The following is a 22,260-nucleotide window of genomic DNA, read 5'->3' as shown; positions in this document are numbered from 1 at the left end:
TAACTGAAAACTGTATATGACAAACTGGCACTGATGGTTGTTGCCACTAAGCACGGACCAAATCCTTTCCACTTTATTCATCCGGGTAGTCTGATCATCATCACTGGAGTGCTCACAGGATTAAGGCAGACAGAATTTGGATCATAAGAAATACGATCTAATTAGTTACCTTGAAAGCAAAATCTGGGCCCATTTATAGAGAAGTCAAGTTGACTTGACAAATAATTTTTTTTATGAAGTGATTAATTTTATTTAAAATATCTTTTACAAATCCCCAAATGTTCCTAAAGTAAAAATGTCAGTTCCAACCTCACCTTATAAAACTGGCACATATTTTGTAATTATCCAAATAAAATGCACACAACCCCTCGGTTAAAGATACCATCTTGGACAAGATCTTTAACTTATTCTGTCTTCAGAAATAGGACCCAGGAACAACAAGCCTTTGGATAGTTAAAGCATATTCCTCGCAATGAAAGGTAGTTTCCATAACTTCTGAAGCTTTAGTCTCAGCTTCACAAATGGAAGAATGCATGAGATTTATCACTGAGGACCTCATTGTGTCCCCACAACCTGTGAGCAGAAGGGCATTCAGAGGCAGATCTCTCCCTTCCACACAGAAGAGAGGCTCAGTCACCATCTCTCCATAGGTCTGGCATTCTGTGTAGCAGGCTTTGTGAATGTTTGAAACTTTCAATATTCCTAACTCCTCCTATCTCTGCATTCTTTTCTTGTATTTATTAAATTTAGAATTTCTTCAATCATCTATGGTTGCTTAGCATCGTGTCCTTACTCTCTGAATACCAACGTACTGGCTGTATGTACAGCTGTCAAACTTTTTTCATTCCTCTTTCAGTGTCTTCACTGGTGTATTCATGGGAGACGTCAAGGCTTTGGTTGACTTCTGAAATATATTCCATGCATTTTTGTTGCGGGAGTACATCCACATTGGTCTGTATTCTTGTGTATCTGCCAGGTAGTTTACATAACTTCTTAAGATTTAGTCTCAGCTTCATGACAAGCAGATTATTGTAGTCTGCCAATGGGAGCATTCTAGCGTCTAAAACTGAATTAAAGTCTTTTTAATATGAAAATGTAATCTATGTGATTTCTTGTAGGGTGGCTAGGTTTGACCCAGGGTTTCACCATGTATATAAGCTTCTTGTGTGATATTGAAGCCACCATATTATGGAGGAGTAGACTGAATTTGTAAGCAGGAACAATCAGTCTTCTCTTTCATTCCTGCACCGCAATATATAGTCTTCAACTATGTCAGCCACTTGATCTTTTCCTGTCTTGGTACTGAAGCTTTTCCTTGGTTTACTACTTTTCCATTTGTCATAAAACAAATTGTCCACCACATCTTTACAGTGTTCCATGGGGAATGTAAACTTTTAGCATGCAAATTCCAATTGGTGAGATCTTGTATCTCACCAAAATTGATATTGGCCAAATTCCTGGTATAATATTAGCTATGTTTTCTTTAACATTATTGCAACTCCCCCTTCATGCCGTACTCCACCAAAATAAATCACGTCATCTCTATCCTGACATTAAGTTTCAAGGGCTTAGCTGCTTCTAACATGTTTTGAAGTTTGCCTGCTTGATACAGTGTTCTTACATTCCACATTGCAATTTTCATCACTCAAGATGTTTCTCTCTCAATTTTCTGATAGTTGATTTTATGCAGGGTGCCCGGTCACACACATCAGTGCACCCTGTAGTCCATTGTACGCTGTCTTTCCTGGTTACAAGGTAGCATGGACTGCCAGTCAGACGGCAAGGCTTTCAGTTGCAGACTTAATTATCGGACTTACCCTATCTGGTGATGATTTACTAGGGGATCAGTTTCACAAACTCTCTTCTGTGACTGAATGCTGTTGACCCTTTGGGGTTCATTTGCCTTTCCAGAATCATTCTGGCAGAGCAATTTAGTGCCACTGGGGTTAGGATGGGGGCTTATTTAATGGTGGCCATTTCCAGAGCCACCTTTGGGCTTTTGTGGTATTTTATTGGAGCAGCAGTGCCACCTGCTGCTCCATCACGCCTTGCTAGTACTGGCGGCAGGTTGTCCACAATTGCTTGGTTGGCAGGTTTCCCTGCTTATATCACAGCTAACCTCCACACCTGAAGGCTGTCCACAACCCAGGGGTGCATTCAGTTGCAGAAAATGCTGCCTCTGGGAGTTGGAACAGTTACCCAGATCTGGACAAATTAAAAAAGCATGCAAACAGGCAAACAAAAAATGGCTAGCAATGAACTATGACTCTGAAATCAGATACCACCACAAAGATTCATCCCACTGTAAAAAGAACCAGGAGTCAAACAAAAGTCAAGAAAAGGAATTAGCTGTATTAAAACTAAGGACTGCAGTATATGTCACGAAAGCAATAGCATCCTGGAAAAATAGTTGGAATAAGTGAAGGAACTTTCTGATGATCCTGAAAAATGGGAAGATATAAAACACTGAAATAGAAGAAAAAGCACTGCACATTACAATGTGAGAATTTAAAGGATCATTAAAAAGTAGAAAGCAAGGAAAAACAGCAGAGGAAGATGATATTGTGGTTCAAATGCTACAGTCTCTGAATGAGGATGGGTAAGTTTTAGCAGGTAAGTTTTTTAATCAGATCTATAAACACACACACAGAACTTCTGGAGAACATTCCTCTCCTGAAGGTTAATAATGCTAGAGAATGTGAACATCAAACTAAGCCTGATAAGCCATGCATGCAAAGTTTTGTTGAACATCATGGATTAAAACTAATTGTTTCTATGCAGATAGCCCTGTCCTCCTACTGCCCCCGCATGGAACTGCATAAATCCCAGGTACCCACAAAACAAATTCTTAAACGAGATGGGCTCAAAGACCAAGGTCCCGATTCCAACACTCCCCAACATGGAAATGTTTGGATGTGGCTCATCCCTATCTCTTGTTCTTAATTTTTTCCAAACTGATTTCCCCATCCAAGGCCTCCTGGCCTGTTCCATTGGAGGGGCAGCGGGGAAAAGGCAGGATCCCACATCCCTACCAGAATCTGATGGAAATTTCTTCCATAGCAGTTCCCGCTCATGGGTCTTTCCATAGTAATAGGTGACCAGGCTCTGTGATGTCAGCTGTCAAATACAATAATTCAATAGAAATGCACGGCCTGGAGTGTGTTGTATGTACTTCCTTACTTGAAAGTGCACATCCACAACTGGTCAACTTGGTCTGCAGTTTAGGAGGTTTCTTGGATTCCTCACTGACCCTGACATACAAAAGCCAGCAGGAGAACACCTCAATCTTCCTGGACATTCTATAACAGATTTAAAAGTAGCTATACTTGAACAAAAAAATTTCAGAAACAGACTTCAAAGAGAAACTGCAGAACTAAAATTCATTTGCAAATTTAACACCATTAATTTGGGCTTGAATAGGGACTGGGAGTGGCTGGCTCACTACAAAAGCAACTTTACCTCTCCTGGAATTGACACCTCCTCATCAATTTTTGGGAGTGGACTATATTCACCCTGATTGAATTGGCCCTATCAACACTGGTTCTCCACTTGTGAGGTAACTCCCTTCTCTTCATATGTCAGTATAATAATGCCTGCATCTGTAATTTTCACTCCATGCATCTGAAGAAGTGGTTTTTTTACCCATGAAAGCTTATGCCCAAATAAATCTGTTAGTCTTTAAGGTGCCACTGGACTCCTTGTTGTCTTCACTGACCCTAAGCTCTCACAGGTAATGCTTTCTATCATCTCCAGTTGACCAGAAGACTTTGTCCCACCCTGATGGACAATGACCAGGCCTTGGTTAGTCATGCCTTCATCACTTTCCAGATACACCACAGCAATGAGATGTAACTGGGTATGAAGCTTTCAGCACTTAGGAAACACCAAGCAGTGCAAAAGATAGAAGCATGTCTCTTCAGCAACACAGAGTATTGAGGACAGATGTGATGTGTTTGCTACTCTCCACACTGGCTTCCCATAGAATATCAAATTGAAAAGGAGGTCTAGGACCTTGAACTCAAGGGGCTCCGTGGCCCCTAAAAGATTGATTAAGCTCTGTGATAAGGCCCCTGGTTGACAAATTTGCTTTTGGGTACAGTGCAACCCCCCTCTACAAAAAGAGTAAAACTCATCTGTGCAAAAGACAGCTTTCTCAGGTGCCAGTCCGAGGCTGTGAAATGAACTCCCACAGGCACTATGGACCAACGCAAACCTCACCACCATCTGTTCCAAGTGCATGGTACACTTCTTTGATCTTGCCTTCATTAACAAATACACAACAACATGTATATTTTAAAAAGTTTTTTGGAGGAGGTTGTTTTTAACAAAACAGTTCTCTGCATATACTTCTCCCCCTGAGGAGAGGATGAGAGCAAATATGTGCCCAATTTAGTCACATTGTTTTAAGGCACAGCTGGAAGGTGGTCAGATACCATGGTGATAGACACAGCATGAAAACTATATAGAACAGTATTCGGAGACATACGAGTAAATACAGAGGGGAAAAAATCCCCCAAACCACAACATAATTAGACCTATGCTCTATTGAGCCTGTATTGTGTAGCTACAACATCACTGACAATCAATTTAGAAAGTTTCATTTCTGTCTTGGGTGCTAAAACCATTGTCAGTTTCAGGATTAACTGCACCATTTACCCCACCAAGCTTCCTTGAGGCAACCCACTCAAGGTTTCAAGCTCCTAGAAGTCACCTCCCTTGGTCGGAGACCTCCATATCTCTCAATCCAGACCTGGTGTTTAGGCTTGCAGTCCCTCTGTATCTCACTAGGATTTCCCTGGCAAGTCTCACCAGGGTACAGTACCTGTGGCTAACCTTTCTCCAGGGGCTACAGCAATGTACACCAATACATTTATATTTAGGGTAAAAGCATTATAGAGAAAACACATACCATAAAAGTTCCTATATGCATGCTAACCCTCCCCCCGAAACTTACCAGAGGTTACCCATCAGTCTTATGGGGCTCTAGTAAGCTAAACTCCTTCCAACCTTTCCTCAAAGGTTTCCCCCATTCCAGCTGCAACTGCCCTTGGACAGAGGGTGCTGTCCATTGGCTGAATCAGAAAGCAGTTCTGTGTCAATTTAAACTCAGCCTTATATACTAAAATCCTGTTTGTCCTCTCTGGAAAACGTAGCGTCAAACAGTAGATGTAAATCTCCCAAGGGGGTGTTTACAACCTGTGTGATTTGTCTTACTCATTCCCCACTGTTTTTCAGTTTCTGGAGGAGCTGTGGTAATCCTCTGGGCCCTAGGAGTTGCATACAAACCTTGGCTCACAGGGACACAAACCATACTTAATATAGTCCCCAAAATACTGCATGTGTGTTTTCAATACCTGTCATGGCCATTTCCTATACAAAACAGCACATTATAGGGGAAAAAAATCTCTTTGATATACTGTACAGCCCTTGAACTCTATTGCTGTCTCATGATAGGCCAAGTTAATTCAGAACAGAACAGAAACTGGTAACAAATCTGAAGGTGAAAGGCAATTTGGATGAAAGTGATCATGAAACGACAGATTTCGTGATCCTAAGGAAAGGAAGGAGTGAGAGCAGCACAATAAAGACAACGGACTTAAAATAAAAAAAGCAGACTCAAACTCAGAACTAGTAGGTAAGGCTTGTGACGTTGCACTCCATATGTTTTATGAAAATATGTTTATAAGTGTGAATATGATGTAACTGGAATATGCTTCATGCAAAAGGTCTCTTGTAAGGTATCATTACAAAGCTTATGATCTATGGAGTGTGTTCATCCTATTTGTTTGCATGTATTATTTCTATGTCTGGAGTTAGGAGAATAAGATATAAACTTGTATTACTGATGTAAACGTGTTAAGTGGAAGCCATTAAGGGTGCTTCAGAATCAATGAACTGCGAATGGGTTTGTTTACCTGCAACCCTTCCCGTGTACCTGTCTTCCAGCTACTAGGTAATGAAGAAGTAGGTCTTACAGTGACATGTGACCATGTCGCCTGAACTGGAATCCATCTGAAACCTGGTCCTTTTCCATTTAGAATTAGGGTTGGGGATCCAGAGAGACAAAAGATTCCCGCCTTGTGCCAAAGCTATACAGGGGGGTGGAACAGAACAAAGGGGGCTGCCAGTCATGAGAAATCCACGAGTTACCACCTAAGCTGAAACTAGCAAGGTCTGTACCGGGGAAAGGATTGGGCCCAGACTAGGAAAGAGTCTAGTCTGTGAAAGACGCTTACTAGAACATCTCTGAGGGTGAGGTTTACCTGTATTCAGTTTCCTACTGTATTAGGTTTAGACTTGCATATTTTATTTTGCTTGGTAACTTACTTTGTTCTGTCTATTATTACTTGAGACCACTTAAATTCTACTTTTTATACTTAATAAAATCACGTTTGTTTATTAATTAACCCAGAGTAAGTGATTAATACCTTGGGGAGCAAACAGCTCTGTATCTCTCTCTAACAGTGTTATAGAGGGCAGACAATTTATGAGTTTACGCTGTATAAGCTTTATACAGAGTAAAATGGATTTATTTGGGGTTTGGATCCCATTGGGAACTGGGTGTCTGGGTGCTGGAGACAGGAGTACTTGCTGAGCTGTTTTCAGTTAGTCTGCAGCTTTGGGGACGTGGGTCAGACCCTGGGTCTGTGTTGCAACAGGCTAGCGTGTCTGGCTCAATATGACAGGGTTCTGGAGTCCCAAGTCTTCTAATATCATTTGATTTAGTTGGGGTTGGTCCTGCTTTGAGCAGGGGGTTGGACTAAATGACCTCCTGATGTCTCTTCCAACCTTAATCTTCTATGATTCTAGGATAGTCCCAACTTTGCCCTAACCAACTCAGGTTATGAAACATGGTGAAGCTTCAGCTTCAGTGAGAGCTCCTTCAGAACCCAGGAGGAATTCTGTCTGAGTCAGCAAGAATTTGCCTAAGGTTTCCATCATGCCCTTCCTCCTCCACCCCCTTCCCTTCGAAAAACCCTCTCAATTGCATGGTTATGCCTCAAAGGCACAACTCAGCCCTGGTTTTTTACTCTTTAAATAACTGTAGATTGTTTTCATGCCCATCTGCCACTAATCACATTATACAAATCTAGTTCTTTTAATTCTTTCCCAAATGGCTAGACATTCTTTTCAGCATGTCGCCATTTTGTCACTGTTCTCTGAACTGTTTCCAGTTCAAATATATTTTCTGGTAATGAAAGACCTAGAACGGAACACAGTATTCAAATGGATTGATCCTACAGTCCTTTTGCAAACAACATTCCCGTCTAAATCAATGAGCGTTTTTCCTGAGTTAGTACTGCAAGACTAGGGCCTAGGGTGAAATCCTGGCCTCAATGAAATCAATGGAAGTTTTACCAGAATTTCATCCCTAATATGTGGAATAACCTGAACTTTAAAGACAAGAACCATTTTCATCTGCTCCACAATATGATGCCTCTGACCACACTGCAAAAATCTTATCGATCTTTTCTTCTCGTCTTTCTTCGGTCTCTGCAAGCTTGTTTCTTAACTTTTGTCCATTATGACCGGTATGTTTCTTTTGTTATCACTTCTTTCCAGGACTCTGCCTTTTCAGTGACTGATTATTTTTCCTTTTAGAAAAATATTAGTATTTTAACTTCAGTTTTTCAAAGCTGATTCTAATTTGCTATTTCCTGTCCATATTTCTAAACTGTATGGGACACTTGGTATCTTTTTGTCCCTTTAATTTAGGATCCTCTACAAAATCTATTTAACATGCTGTTTAACTCTTCCATCCAGATGTCTAAAGTCTGTTTTTATTAAAACAAGATGTAGCTTGGGCAAAACCCACTAGGAACCACCACCACCACCACCACCAATCCGTCTTGTCAGACCTATGCATTGGACATGGAGTAAGCATCAGTCTTCAAATTTCCTGCTTTAATGTTTTAAAATTTAGTTTTTATACGACAGTTTTAGTTTTTAGTTTTTACATCACTGGTTCTGCTAAAAATCAAAGAAACATTTTCTGTTAAAATGCTTTCATTTTGCAATTTCAGGCCTCTGAAAAAGCTTGAAACACAAATGCATAAAACCTCAAGAATTAACTAACACGAACATAATGCTTGTTATGGATGCCCTGCTTGAAGTGCAAAATGTGTTTTCTATATGAGCAGCTCTGGAGTTCATAAACTTGAGTCCCTGTGCAGTTCCTGAAAAACTGAGCACTTGACAGCTCTGAACATGCTGGAACAGCACACTTCCACTTGCTGATAAGAAACATACCAGTTCATGACCCTAATACTAAACAAATAAACCATGCTACATCTTGAAAACTTCATCTCTAATTGTAATAGTTACTATTTTATTGTGGTCTTTATGGCTTTTTGCTTAACTCTGAATGTGAAGCCCTGGAAAAGTTTGTCTGATACTGAGTAACGTTGTTAATTCCCTCTCAAAATTGTATGCTGGACCTTACCTCGATGTTCTCCTTGTGGGATACAAATGTTAAAAAACCTTGAACATATGGTTATTATGAGTGTTTATTTCTATAAGCAAATTTAAGAGAAGGACAATTTATAGCCTTCTGTATTTTGCTTCCCTCCTTTGTATTCATCTATATTTCCTTGAGTTTTTTAAGTTAGAGCCAGAGCCATCCCCAGTGTAACCCCATTGACTTCAGTGGAATTACTCCAGGGAAAGTTTAGTCTATAGTCTGTAAAATAGAGGGAAAGTCTTAATAACTGTATCTTCAGTAGCATTATACTTAGGGTGACTAGCTGTCCTGATTTTATAGGGACTGTCCTGATATGCAGGGCTTTTTCTTATATAGCCGCCTATTGCCCTCCACCCCCATCCCGATTTTTCACACTTGCTATCTGGTCAACCTAGCTATACTCAGCTTTATAAAAATCAGAGCTGTACCAATAAGCAGTTGTGAATTTAACATGCTGCACATCTATCTGCACCTACTTACTGGAAGATGCTTGAGGGTTTGATGCATCCAAAGCTCTGGGGGAAAACACATGAAGATATAGATTCCTATGGAAAGTCTATTAAATCCATGTCAGTCAAAGTACCATACAAGAATCTCTCTGTTTAGGCAGAAACAGCATAAATAGGAAAAGCTGATCACCACCACCAAACAGCTGCTTGCACCCACTCAAAGTTCAAGACGATCATTGCCCTCCAGAATCAGCTGCTGCAATAGCCACTGATAAGAAACTAGTTAAAGAAGGAAAAAGCAAAAGCAGGGGTTCAAACCTGGATTGAATTAATACACATTAAAGCTAGTGATGGGCTTGAAACACAACTCCAGGTCTGGCCACCCATGAAGTTGCAGATTCCTAACTAGAATCCACATTTCACACAGACACACACACCTCTCTCTCTCACTATCTTTATAATGGATCAACCTAAAATTCTAGATCCAAATGCTCCAGAACTTTGCAGTGTTTAGGAATCTGATACTGAAATGTTCAATTTAGGTCTCTCTCTAATTGCAATTCACATAATAATATAGGTTTTACACTTAGATATCATGAGATTGGTACATTACAAATATATGTACCCATGTACATGCATTAACAGAGGTACAGCAATACACGCAGGTTATATATCCATCTCCAACATATATGTTGTTTAAAAAGATTATCATGTAGAGGAATGGGGGGAAACTTAAATTAACATACATTTGAGTAGAATTGGGAGAATACTGAAGGAAAAAATGGCAAATATTCATTTAATTAAAAAAAATCCACAGCCCTTTGTATTAGTTTTCTGTGATTATTAGCACAAGTGATTTTTCTCGTTCTCAGGAATGGTTGCAGAAAGCAAAACAGTCTCACGAGGAGCGGTGGACAGGTGTCTGTGCAAATGTTCGTAGGAAAAGTGCTTCTGTCGCCACCTTGATCTCTCTGATTTCCCTCCTCTTACTTTTAAGAGATTCACTCACCCATCAGAGCACAAACACTGGGGTGACCAACCACACATCCCCGACAGCGAACCGCCGAAGAGACAGCCAAAGCAAACAGCTGGCGGATAAACCACCTGGTGAAATATGTCTGATGAATGTGAGCTGTAGCTCACGAAAGCTTATGCTCAAATAAATTGGTTAGTCTCTAAGGTCTCTAAGTCCTCCTTTTCTTTTTGGGATACAGACTAACAGGGCTGCTATTCTGAAACCTGTCCGGGGAAGCGTTCAGCAGCCAGATGAGACGAATGAGCACATCTGTACTGCGCCCCTCCCCTGATCGCTGGCCAGCAGAAACAAAGGGCTGACACTGGCCGCCGCAGAGAGCCTGCCCAGCTCTCCCCTGGCGCTGAGCCGCCCAGCTTTGAGGGACAGACCACCCCCCATTTCACCCTCCCCTGCCTTGCCCCCGCGGGGTTTCCGTGCAACGCAGAGGAGAGCCCTGCCCTGGGCCGGTCCTGTTCTACTAACCTGGCCGTGTCAGCGAATCCACGGGTAACAAAGGGCAGCAGGGCGGCTAGCAAAGCGATCGGCCCCATGGCTGAACTGCAGGGAATTGGGGGCAGAGGGGGGAGCGAGCTCTGGGCGGCTGCTGCTGCTGCTGCTGCCGCCTTTGGGGGTGTGATTTGCCCTCCCCCTCCAGCGCCGGCTCGGGGCTCCAGAGCAGCAGCCAGGGGCAGGGAGGGCGGGCAGCGGAGGATCGCGGGGAGCTCCGCCAGCGGGGACACCCCCACCCCGCAACCGCTGCTCGTGCGGGATCTGGTTAAATAAGACAGGGGTAGGCTGGGGGCGGGCCACTCGCCGGCACGGGGCGACCCGCCTCCAGCAACACACACGGGCTGCTGCCGCTTCAAAGCAAGTGACATGCAGTGGCCGCGGCGCGCGGGATGCGGGGGAAAGGTGGGCCCGGGTTGGCCCCCACCAATCCATTAATTAACCCCCCCCCCCAACCCACCGCAAAGAAAGTCAGCGTTCCCCACATTCTCGCTTTCAGATAACGACCCCGAGAGGCGGGGGAGGAGGAGAAAGGCAGCTTGTGTTTACCACAGCTTCACCTGGGGCCTGGCGGAGGCTGCTGGCACCTCATCCAGGAGGTAAAACAAGGGTGACATGTACTGACAGCCCCCCTTGACAGAAGTGGTTAATAATGGATTGCGAGCGGTGGGCAGTACAAATTCCCAGAAACATTCCCACGCATTTTGTGCTGGCTCTCTGCAAACAGGGACTGATTTTAGTGGTGCAAACAGGCTTATCCCCCTTCCCCCCCACACCGTTCCTCAGACGTTCTTGTCAACTGCTGGAAATGGCCCACCTCGATTATCACTGCAAAAGATCCCCCCCGCCCCGTGACAGCTCACCTTACCTGATCACTCTCCTTACAGTGTGTATGGTAACACCCCTTGTTTCATGTTCTCTGTGTATATAAATCTCCCCACTGTATTTTCCACGGTATGCATCCGATGAAGTGAGCTGGAGCTCATGAAAGCTTATGCGCAAATAAATGTGTTAGTCTCTAAGGTGCCACAAGTCCTCTTCTTCTCTTTGCGGATACAGACTAACACAGCTGCTTCTCTGAAACCTGTCATGAAGGAAAATGCATTTCAGGTATACGTCTATTTACAAACCGAGAGTTTCATGTTTCCATTCATGGGTATTCTCACCTCCAGCTGCCCCCGCCAGGGCAAACATTTACTGTCATTTAACATGTTTAATATGGCAGTGCCTAAGACCAGCCAAGGATGGGACTCCCCTGCTCTGAAGAGCATGAGCATTCATTCTTAACACGCCCCACCAGGGCTGCTGGAATAATTTATATAATGGGGTGCTGAGAGCCACTGAACCACACTGTACACCCTGTATATGATGGAAACCACTTCAAACAGGGGCCACAGCAGCACCCCCAGTTCCAGCACCTATGCATCTACATATTTCCAGTCTCTTTTCTGGATAACTTTGGAGATAAGAAGCTGTTGAACAGTGGTTCTCAAACTTTTTTTACTGGTGACCTCTTTCACATAGCAAGCCTCTGAGTGCCACCCCTCCCCAAATTAAAAACACTTTTTTGTATATTTAACACCATTATAAATGCTGGAGGCAAAGCAAGGTTGGGGTGGAGGTTGACAGCTCACGACCCCCCATGTAATAACCTCAAGACCCCCTGAGGGGTCCCGACCCCCAGTTTGAGAACCCCTGCTGTTGAACTTTCTACTGAATTTTGGCATTTGTTATGTATCTAGTATTCTCCTGAGGCATTTTTTCTTCCAGACATTTAGACATGTGTCTGTACCTTTGGTAGATTTCCAGCTTTCACATTCCTATGCTAAGGTAGAAATAATATTTAAGTTAAAGAGTGAGAGTTTGGTCCTTAAACTGTTGATTTTCAGTGACCAAGTCTTGTTTAAGACAATGAAAGTAGCTGCCACCTTGCCAATTCATGACATGATTTCCTTCTGGACATCCCCCTGGGCTTCAGTGTTACTGCCAAGATATGAGAATTGACTCACCTCATAATGTGTGAGTTCAGAGCTGCTGGGGTTCTCAGATTTATTTTTTTCCATAACTATTAACCCTTTCTTTTGTGATACTTTCAATCTTGACTTGCACGTTGGCTGAACAGTCACTCAGAAGAGCTGCGTTGTCCGCAAAATTTAAATCTTCTAGTGTCCTGTTGTTGACCCATGCAATGCCTGTGGTGTATTGGTCTATGCTTTCTCTCATAATGAGGTCAATGGTAATGCCAAACAGAAGAGGTGAGAGAATGCATCCTTGTTTGACACCAGTGTCTGTGTTAAACCATCAATATTCTTTGTAAATAAACAGGTTTGCATCAAATAAATACCCGATTCCATCTTCTATTTTCTCCTCCTTATAGGAACAAACCACAAGACCACAAACATTGGCTAATCACCTGATTTCAAAGGGACTTAACAATACAGAGGACAGGCAAAGAGCAGTCCAGGATAGATAGGGATGGCAGAGCCTTATTTGTGCTCTAATGTAGCATTTGGCACTGGCAGCATGGGAAGGATTCAGATTCAGTTTTCTCTCCAGCAATATCTGGGCATGGGTTTGGTCAGTAAACAGAAACAATGGGCTAGATTTCAATCCCATTTATAGCTGTGCAAATGCAGAGTTACAACATTGTGTATCTTGAGTAACTGATGCCAGAATCTGATTTGATGCAATGTGACTTATCTGAGTAACCACAACAGCTCAAACTTTATACCAAACTATGCCAAGTATATGTAGTGCTGTTCAAAAACAATTCAGAAAGGTAAAGAATTCTCAAAAAGATGTGTGAAATACAGTTATATGACACATTCAAGAGAGTTTTAATCTTCTATGAAATGTGCAGAGCTGAAAAACCCACCCATAAATCTGTGGAATAATTTATTCTTTGCAGATTATTCACCCATTTTTAATCATAATAATGAATCTGACTCAATAGAGAGCAGGCAAAGCCATGCCTTAAGGAACCTCGTCCAGTAACAATACTTTGCACTTGTAGAACACCTTCCATTCAATGATATCTTAGCTCTTTAGAAACAATTAAGTCTTGTGAGCTAGGTAAGAAGCACTATCCACATTTGACAGAAGGAGAAGCTAAAACAAGTCAAATGACATGCCCAAGATCCCCCAGAACTTCTGTGGCAGAGACAGGAATAGAACCCAGATCTTTGATAGCAACTTCTGTTCCTTAACTACAGGATCAGCCCCTTCTACTCTTTGTAAGTACAAGTGTTTTAAGCAGAAATGCCTGTTCAACTCTATCTGAACTCTACCCAGAGGGATCATTAAGTCTCCCCACCATGCTCACATAAAAAACAACAAAAACATATCAAAATATAATATTTTATCAAAAACCCATAAAACAGTCTGACATTTCTCATCCAGTCTTGATGTTAAATATCCCATGATGGGATCCTCTGCTGGTTTTTCCTTTGTCTCCTGTGACTGCAGACTTCCTCCCAAAATGGCCTTGTGCAGACCCTATATCATCTCTTAGGTTGCCAGTTTTAGTTGGACGTATTCCTGGAGGTTTCATCACATGACAATCTTTAATTAAAGACTAATCTTTAATTCCTGGAGACTCAGGACAATCCTGGAGGGTTGGCAACCCTATCATCTCATCATAGAGGAGGCAGCATCAAAACTTTAGAGTTCTTTATTGAAAACCATAATTGTAACAAGATGTAAAATTGTTGAAAATTAAAATAATCCATAGATGTTGTAAAATGTGTAAATGCCATCTGTTGGGGGTCAGTATAGGACTGGTAATGGGATACAGCCCTTTCATCGCTAGGTCACTGGTTCAAATACAGCCCTGGACAGTAGGGAAGAGACACTGTTGCCATTTGATAGCTGGTCAGTGACCATCATGAAGTGAATTGGCATTGACGTCGATTGAATGTCTGGTGACTACTCACCAAGGGGTGGTTACTTCAGGATACGCTTAAGGTACTTTGGTGAGACAGACTGGGGAAATATGCATTGCCAATATCAGTGTCCTCGTATTTGGCTGCCTGTGTGGTTGACAAAGAGAGGAATTCAATCAGTTCAGTACCGTTTAAGGGCACTACATTTTCTTAAAATTAAAATTATAAAAACATGGAGATTTCATCATGCATGTGCACTTCTACAGACACTCAATTAATGTAGCCTTTGATGCAAGACATGCCATTAAAATAATGATCAATGTTTTACTGAGGGAAGGTGAATTTGAGTCTGAATTTTAAAATTACATAGTTGTGCACTATAATTCTTCCCTTCAAAATCATTTTAGATTATACTAATCTATTGATAGGTAATAGCCAGACTATCTAAAGGGCTGCCTTATGTTTAGTAAGATAAACTGAAATACTAGATTTCATACAGGATGTTTAGCTTTTGCCAGTACATTAATATTTGCAATTCCATCTCCTTTTAAGGATTCAGTCCTGGAAGGTGCTGAGCTATCCTGTGAGATGTTGAGTGTTCCCATTCAGCATTTGCCAGATTAATCCCAAAGGCAGGAAATCATCAATCATTGGAGTATCATCCACTCCTCACACTTAGGACAAGGTTCAAATGAGAGGCTTTAAACAGTGAAAGAGCCCAGTGGAATGGGACATAGACTTTACTCGTGCTTGGCATCTGAGTTTGGTTTTACTCTAGGCCTCCCTTATACAAAACCTACCCCCAGAGTGCAATGGCCTTCTTCTGAAGCTACCAAGGCCCCGTCTACATGGATACCTTTATTGCAACTATAACTGAGTCAGGGAGCTTGGTTACAACATATTTCTCCCCTAACCAGCAGTAGTAAAAAAAAAAAAAAGAAAAGAGAAAAAAAAAAAAGGAGTAAACTAACCTAAACCAATCTCCATATTCCCCAAATAGGCAAACTCCATTTACCTATGTTTACATCAACAACATTACTGCCAATCTGTTTACAACATGATTAAAAATTGTAGAAGGTTACCACAGAGCCATGTCCGTTTAAACATGTTCCACAGTAGAACATTAAAACAGGCTGTAACCAGGTCCCTCAATTCAGTTGTAGTAGTATTGTAGACAAGGCTTGAGAGCGTGACATCCTCTCCAGAGTGTTGCCAAACACTCCAGAGGTTGTTCCTAAACACAGACCTGCTTTGCTGTGGGGCCTGCCGGTCAATGAGTTTCCTTTCAATGGAAGTCAGTACTCACACTCATCCATAGTAAATGTTTACTCAGCTAGCCCAGAGATTGTTTGGGACTTGACCATTTTGTGAGATTAGACTGAAGTTTATTCCGAGGACAAAAGGAAAAAATGAGAACTCAGCTTCTATCAGCTCCTCCACCCTTTTCTCTTTCATCCTGTCTCCTCCACTCAAAATGCCTTGCACTAACTGGGCAATTGGTCATCTGATGAGAGCCATCTGAGCTTTGGTATAAATATGGCAATGTCATTTCAGTGCTAGTGGAAAAGGTGACGCAATATCCTGAGAAACAGGGGAACTGATATCAGTCTTCTGTCATTCCTATTTAGGATGATCTCAGATATGGTAGAGTCATATGAGAAACAGGTGTGTACTGCAGATATCTCTGGAATTGTTCATTAATATCATTAAAGGAGCAACAGGATGTTTAATGTCCTCCTTGGATGGGTTACTAGCCCATCAAAGCAGAGCCCTTACCAAACACTTACACAAGTGGCTGATTTATCCAGGATTTCTCACTCCACCTCTGTCTGGGCTATTATTTTGTTTTCCTTCCTGACCTTCCACACTACTGAACTCTAAATGTTTTTAAGCTCTGGTGTGTAGAAAGCTCAGTGAGGATAAAATCTGATGATAAAATCTCCACCCAGATCTTTCATTTTTCCCCCTCTAAACAAAGCACACAGGCATAATATAAATTCCCAAAGTGACAGATTTACACTGCTTACACATTCTATGGCCTTCCTTTGGGTAACAAAAGTATTATACTGACAGCATGGAAAGCACAAGAATCAACAATACTGGGAGGTTATCGCAACAAACATAGTATAGCTAAATAATTAGCACATAAAATGTCCAACCCAAACTTCCTGGATTCCAGCCAGCCCCACAAACAATATACAAGGCACACGCATTTAACAGTCTAGTGCTTCAAAAGGCATGACTACCCAGGTTTAAAATGATGGGACAAATTCTGCTCTTTCAAAATTCAGCTGTATGATTGGGCGAAATCTGAACTAATTTACAGCAAATTCAATTTACAATGTTTCCTTTTCAGATAGTTACAAAAATAAGTGATTCCCCCCCCCCCCCCACAACAGACATACACATTCTCTTTTGTACCAATGGCAGCATATAATTTTAAAATTCAGTAACTGATGGTCACTAGGATCAGCTGCTGTAAAAGCCCAGTGTCCCCAAGCCCCTTGTCAGGGAATCAGCTACATCCCCTCCAAAAGCTAACCGAATTAATACAAATTATTAATTTTGGCAAGAACTTCAAGGAAATATATCCTACATCTAAAGTGGTGCTTGAGTCTCTGCAGCAGTTATATGAGGTCCCCCCGCCCCACACACTCACACACTACGGGGATCCTTAGTTAAGAATTTCCGGTTTCTTATTCTGCATAATTAAATGAACCCTGGACACAAACTGAACTTGCTGATTCATGTCAATGATGTCATAGCCATGTCAATTATACCTAGTCATTGCTCAGATATGACCTTTTTGCCTTATTTAAAAAACAATATTTTCCAAAATAATCATAGGACATGACAGGCAATACATTTACGAAGGATTAGTCCACTTTTTTGGAGGCAGTGTATTTCTAGCAATTCATCCAAGACAGGCACTAACGCCTGCATAACAAACTATTTCTTAAGTATCCAGGCTGTCTGACGGGTCGGTTTCTTCTCTCCTGTACATCAGCTTTACACTAGAGTATCACCATTGATTTCAGTGAAGTCGCTACTGATTTACACCAGTGAAGTGAGAGGAGAATCAGGCCCACTGTCTGTTGGGCACAAACTGTAGGGTTCGAGGAAGTGCACTCCATTGCTACACCCCTTCAGGGGTGGTCAGTCAGCTGTAGTGGTCTATGCCACATGTATGCTAATTGCTCCCTGCTAATGCCCACTGGAACATCTGACTGGCCCCACACTGTGCTTCCCAACCCCTTTGGGGGTGGCACATGTTCCAGTGGGCATTAGCAGGGAGTAATATCTCTGCTAAAGAAGGGCAACTGTGGGACTGCAACTGGGGCTGGCCCCCATGTGAGGGGCTATGGAAGGACTCTTCTTCTACACTTCCCTCAGTACTCACACAGGGGCCATTCACAATACAGACAAGATGAGAGTGGTCCACAAGGTCACATTAAATAAGTGTGACCTTGTGGACCACTTCCACATATCCAAAATCTCTCACAGCTTTTCTTTATTCAGCCATCGATCCATCTTTTCAGCTGCAGTTTACTTCTGTACTAGGGAACGACTGTTAATCCACTTTTTACTGATGTACTTTATTGGAATCAGAAATGGCAAATCACGAAAAACATGACCAAGGAATGAGCTCCTTATGGTTTCCTGAAGGTTATTTATGAGTGTTGAGGAGTCCCTCATTTGGGGTTCTGGGCTCGTTTTCAAGGCCCATTGGCTACCTAGCCTCTGGACTCAAGCAGATTGGGGGGTATGCCCTGAAAAGGCTGAGTTTTCAGTGTTATGCATGCGAAGGCTCCACTGCTACAAAAACGTATGCCTATATGCACAGGAGCAGCCCTGTTGACTTCAGTGGGACTATTCACATGGGTAAGGTTAAACACATGCATAAGCCTTCATAGCATTGTGACCGAAAATGCCATTGACTTCAATGGAAGTCATGTCTCTATAAAGCTGCAGGATCAGGCCCTGTATGAATCGTTGCTGACGGAGCTGAAGTGGTACATATACTGAAAATGGAACAAATTCTACACTTAAGGTCCCAAGCCCGTTTTTGTTAAATCAGAGGGAGTGTTGTAGTTGACTTCAATGGTGTTTGGGCCCCATAACAAGAAATCCCTTCTCCTGGGCCTCTTTGACCTATCGAACCCTTGTCTACATGGAATGAAATCCTGCTTGCCTTACTGACACAAAGTTGCCCTTGAGTTCAACAGTCTTGCATGAGTAAAGCAAACAATTTAGCCCATAGGCTGTGCCTGTGGGATTAATTTGATTTCTCACTAACACTGAATAATCCCTCTCTATTTCACTTGTCAGTCACATATCATCACTACCGTGTTCATATACATGAAGCTGCATTCACTCACACACACAGTGTGATCTCAGTAAAATTCCCTGATTAATACTAAGGTAATGTAAAACAAGTTTTTATTTGGCTTATATGTGATAAAAATGTACAGTGATTTAAAATGCAGATAAGCTTTTTATCCTTTTCTCTTAAACGGCAGAAAGAGATTTAATTCATGAAGCATTTTAATTTGCAGATATTTCATTGTGTTTAAAATCAACAGTTCTCTCACTACAGGATTACCACATTACCACACAGTTCTTTGTACTCCACAAGCCAAATCTTGCTCCTAATAATCACTTGAGCAGTCCCACGCTAAGTACGTAAAACTGCTCCTGTGAATAAGGTAAGCAGAGTTAAACCTAATGTAAGCCTCCGCTAGGTATTATACAGAACTTTGTTTCTCATGACAATGGCTACCAGCAACAATTCCTGCTGAACTGGTACTGAAATGGTTTATTACTAGTGGAGATGGGACAAAAATCAGAGCTATTACAGAAAAAATATTCTTGAGACTTAAAAACCAAGTGGTTTTGTGACCAGCATATGGGGTTGCAGCACCACTCAGGTTTGGCCTGGTGGCCCATCCATCAGGACAGTTTAACTGTCAAATCCAAAATTTAGATTCTAAAAATCCATGCTCATTTGCCATCTAGCCCTGTAGGCACCTAAATTCTCTAGGTGCCTGAATTTCTGCTAATATAGTCCCTGGGTGGCTAAAAATCTGCCAGTGGGAATGTGCACAACTACCTAGGACCTGATGGTTGGTGCCGAATTAACACCTAAGCCCCAGCAGCATCCTCAAACTAGGCATTCTCTCTCCTGTCTCACCTGATCTAGTAGGCATGCATAGAGACTTCCTTAGAACACGACGCGCTTGCATCAAACACAGCTAGAGGAGGTGGTGTCTCCTTTTATCCTGTAATTCCAGGGTGAGAGCATTCACTCAGGATATGGGCAACTCTGCCTGAGAGGAACAAGGACTTGAACTCGGGTCTCCCATCTCCAAGGTGAGTCTCCTAGGCACTGGACTATGAGATATTCCCTGTCAGTTGACATAGACTCGCTGCTACAGTTGTTTTCTCCCCACGCCCCATTGCAGACATACACTAAGTCCTCTTTGTGGATCTAGCTCGTAGGTACCTAACTCCTATTGGCTTTCAGTGGGAGCTGGATACCTAAGTACCATTTGTGCCTTTTAAAACATCTACCCCCTTAAAAGAGCCATTAAAGTGTTTTAACATTGGTTCCTAGGGACCCTATACTGACAACCTTTGCCAGTTTCCTTGCGTAGAGAGAGCCAAACTAGCTGTGCACATCCACCAAACCAGATCTACTTAACTGACTCAGTGTTAGATGACAATGACAACATAGCAGAAGAAAAGCAAAAAACAACTCCCCCCCCCCAAAAAAAATAAAACCCCAAGTGAGAATAAAAGGGACAATTTTTAAACAGTAGAGCCATTTTTACCAAGACTTTCTAGGATTCAATGTTCTTATGATAGTTTACCATTGTTACTTTTTTATTAAAAGTTGGTTGTTTTAAGATGCTATTAAGACAGATGGGTGAAGTTCTCATGTCTGTTAGAATAGCATACGATTGCTTCAGTCTGTCTAATTTCAGCATAGACAGAGGCACATGGATTTATCATAGGAAGGTGATTTCCACAGCGTGACAGACCCAGAAACTCAGGCTAAATGGGTTATTCTGCATAGCTCTGGGAAAAGCAGCGAGTTTGCACTTGCTTAGTTTCATCCTAGTTTTTCAGCCTCTCTCACTCCCAGTAGAAATGACAGAGAAATTAAGGGCCAAAAGTAAGGGCCATTCAGGGAGGATACGGTATGACACTACTCTCAGGTTCACCTAGCTCTGTGGCATGGTAGATAGAATGGCTTTGACTAAGCCATGCTTTTCTGTTCCCGACCCTCCTCTTCCACTTCTCTGGAGCCCATAGTCCATGGAAATGCTTCCTTGGGAATGGGGGGTGGGGAACAGGGAAATGAAATCATGTGGAGCCAGAATTCTTCCCTTCCTTCCTTCCTTCTCTGGTCCAGGCTGCAGCTGTCCCTTCCACATTCACAAGAGAAAGGGGAACATTTAGGACTTTTATTTTTTAAAATGAAATCCTTGATCGTGAAGAATGCAGCAAGTTCAGTGTGAAGAATCTAACACCAAACATTCAACATATAAAGCCCCACATTTGAGATCATATTTCCCCCATCAGGTTTTTTAAACATTGATTCCTATGCAGTCTGCCCATAAAACAGGGATTGCCATTTCCAGCAGCTTTATGAATGAATGTAATAAGAAACCCCTATGTGGTTTTGACTGAGAATTTTTACAAGTATAAATTCCTGGCTTTTGTCATGATTCTTTGGTTTCAGGTCCCCTTGCCAAAAAGCTGTGGACTGTTTTGCTATTTTTTTACATACTGAAATGTAAGTCTTTTGCTCCTTGACTACATACATCTGTAACAAGAAAATTCAAGTACCGTTGATCCTCTATGAGATTTTCCATATGTTTGTCTAATAAAATAGAATCTCTGTCATAGCTGTCTTCTTTCTGACAGAAAAAGATTACTTTAAAGCCCATGCAGTGAAACTATACCTTTAAAAATGAAAGGGTAGAAAATGTATACCTTTGTTACATTAATGTGTTAAATGGTAACTGATTGCCTTGTAATTCAACCCTTTGGAGCTTTAAACTTTAACAGCTTAACTCCTTTTGATGTTTTTAAATAAAATGGCTAGCACAGCATATGGCAGAAAGCTGAAATTCACCCAGCCCCACCAGGAAGCTGGGTTTTGTACCAGGGACTAGGCAGGGGTGAAAGTAACTTAAAAGGACATACTGGTACACAGGGTGGCAGGGGTCCTGGGAAAGGTGGGAGGGGGGCAGGTCTGGGGCCCCAGAAGGGGCAGGGCCTCAGACAGAAGGAGTGGGACTGGGGACAGACTCCCCCAGCCAGACCTTCAGTGCTGCCCAGCCCACGCTGCCCAGGGCTCTGGCAGCAATTTAAAGGGCCTGGGGCTCTGGCTGCTGCTGCGGGACTGGTGTCCAGGAGCCCTGGGACTCCGGGGGCAATTTAAAGGGCCTGGGGCTCCAGCTGCTGCCCGGAGCCTGGGACCCTTTTAAATCGCTGGGCCCTGGGGCAGCTGCCCCTTCCCCCACCACCCGGTCAGTGGCTCTGCCACTACTGGCTGTGTACCGGTGGCCACTTCCGTAGCGGTATGCTGTACCGGCCCGTACCAGCTTGCCTAGTCCCAGAGGTGAAAGTAAGGATTGGCGGGATGGAATTTACCCCATGTGTTCTACAGGCAACATGCCACCACAGCTGCTGCTGCTTGTCCTGTGTGGCCTGCTTACCAGGTGGGCAGTCCGGGAAGTCAGCTAGCCTGGCAGCCCAGAGAACGGGCCAGTTGGGGAGCCAACCAGCTGGCTTCCTAAGTAGCCTGCCAGCCAGAGAGCCCTGAGAGTTGGGGATCCCAGTAGCTCTGGCTCTGTGGCAACCCATTTGACAGGCTGCAGAGGAGCCAAGTGCTTTGAAGCCTGGAGAGCTCCAGCTCAAGTCCCCTGCCCCATATGC

The 22,260-nt window shown here is 42.6% G+C and overlaps 1 protein-coding gene across 3 annotated transcripts in view; it reads right to left on the bottom strand.

Moving 5' to 3' along the window:
- Positions 1-10,699, bottom strand: part of EGFL6 (EGF like domain multiple 6) — a 71,032-nt gene extending 60,333 nt beyond the window's left edge. Inside the window, exon 1 of one of the 3 annotated variants that reach the window (XM_048860876.2) lies at positions 10,409-10,699. In XM_048860876.2, coding sequence (XP_048716833.2) covers positions 10,409-10,476 — 68 coding nt within the window. In that variant the 5' untranslated portion in view covers positions 10,477-10,699. The remainder of the gene's footprint in view (positions 1-10,408) is intronic. The other 2 variants (XM_048860868.2, XM_048860884.2) reach the window with 2 other exon arrangements.
- Between the last annotated feature and the right edge of the window lie 11,561 nt (positions 10,700-22,260).

The sequence above is a fragment of the Caretta caretta genome, chromosome 1 (assembly GCF_965140235.1).
Source record: "Caretta caretta isolate rCarCar2 chromosome 1, rCarCar1.hap1, whole genome shotgun sequence".
Taxonomy (NCBI): Eukaryota; Metazoa; Chordata; order Testudines; family Cheloniidae; genus Caretta; species Caretta caretta.
This window is presented reverse-complemented; position numbering and strand designations above follow the sequence as displayed.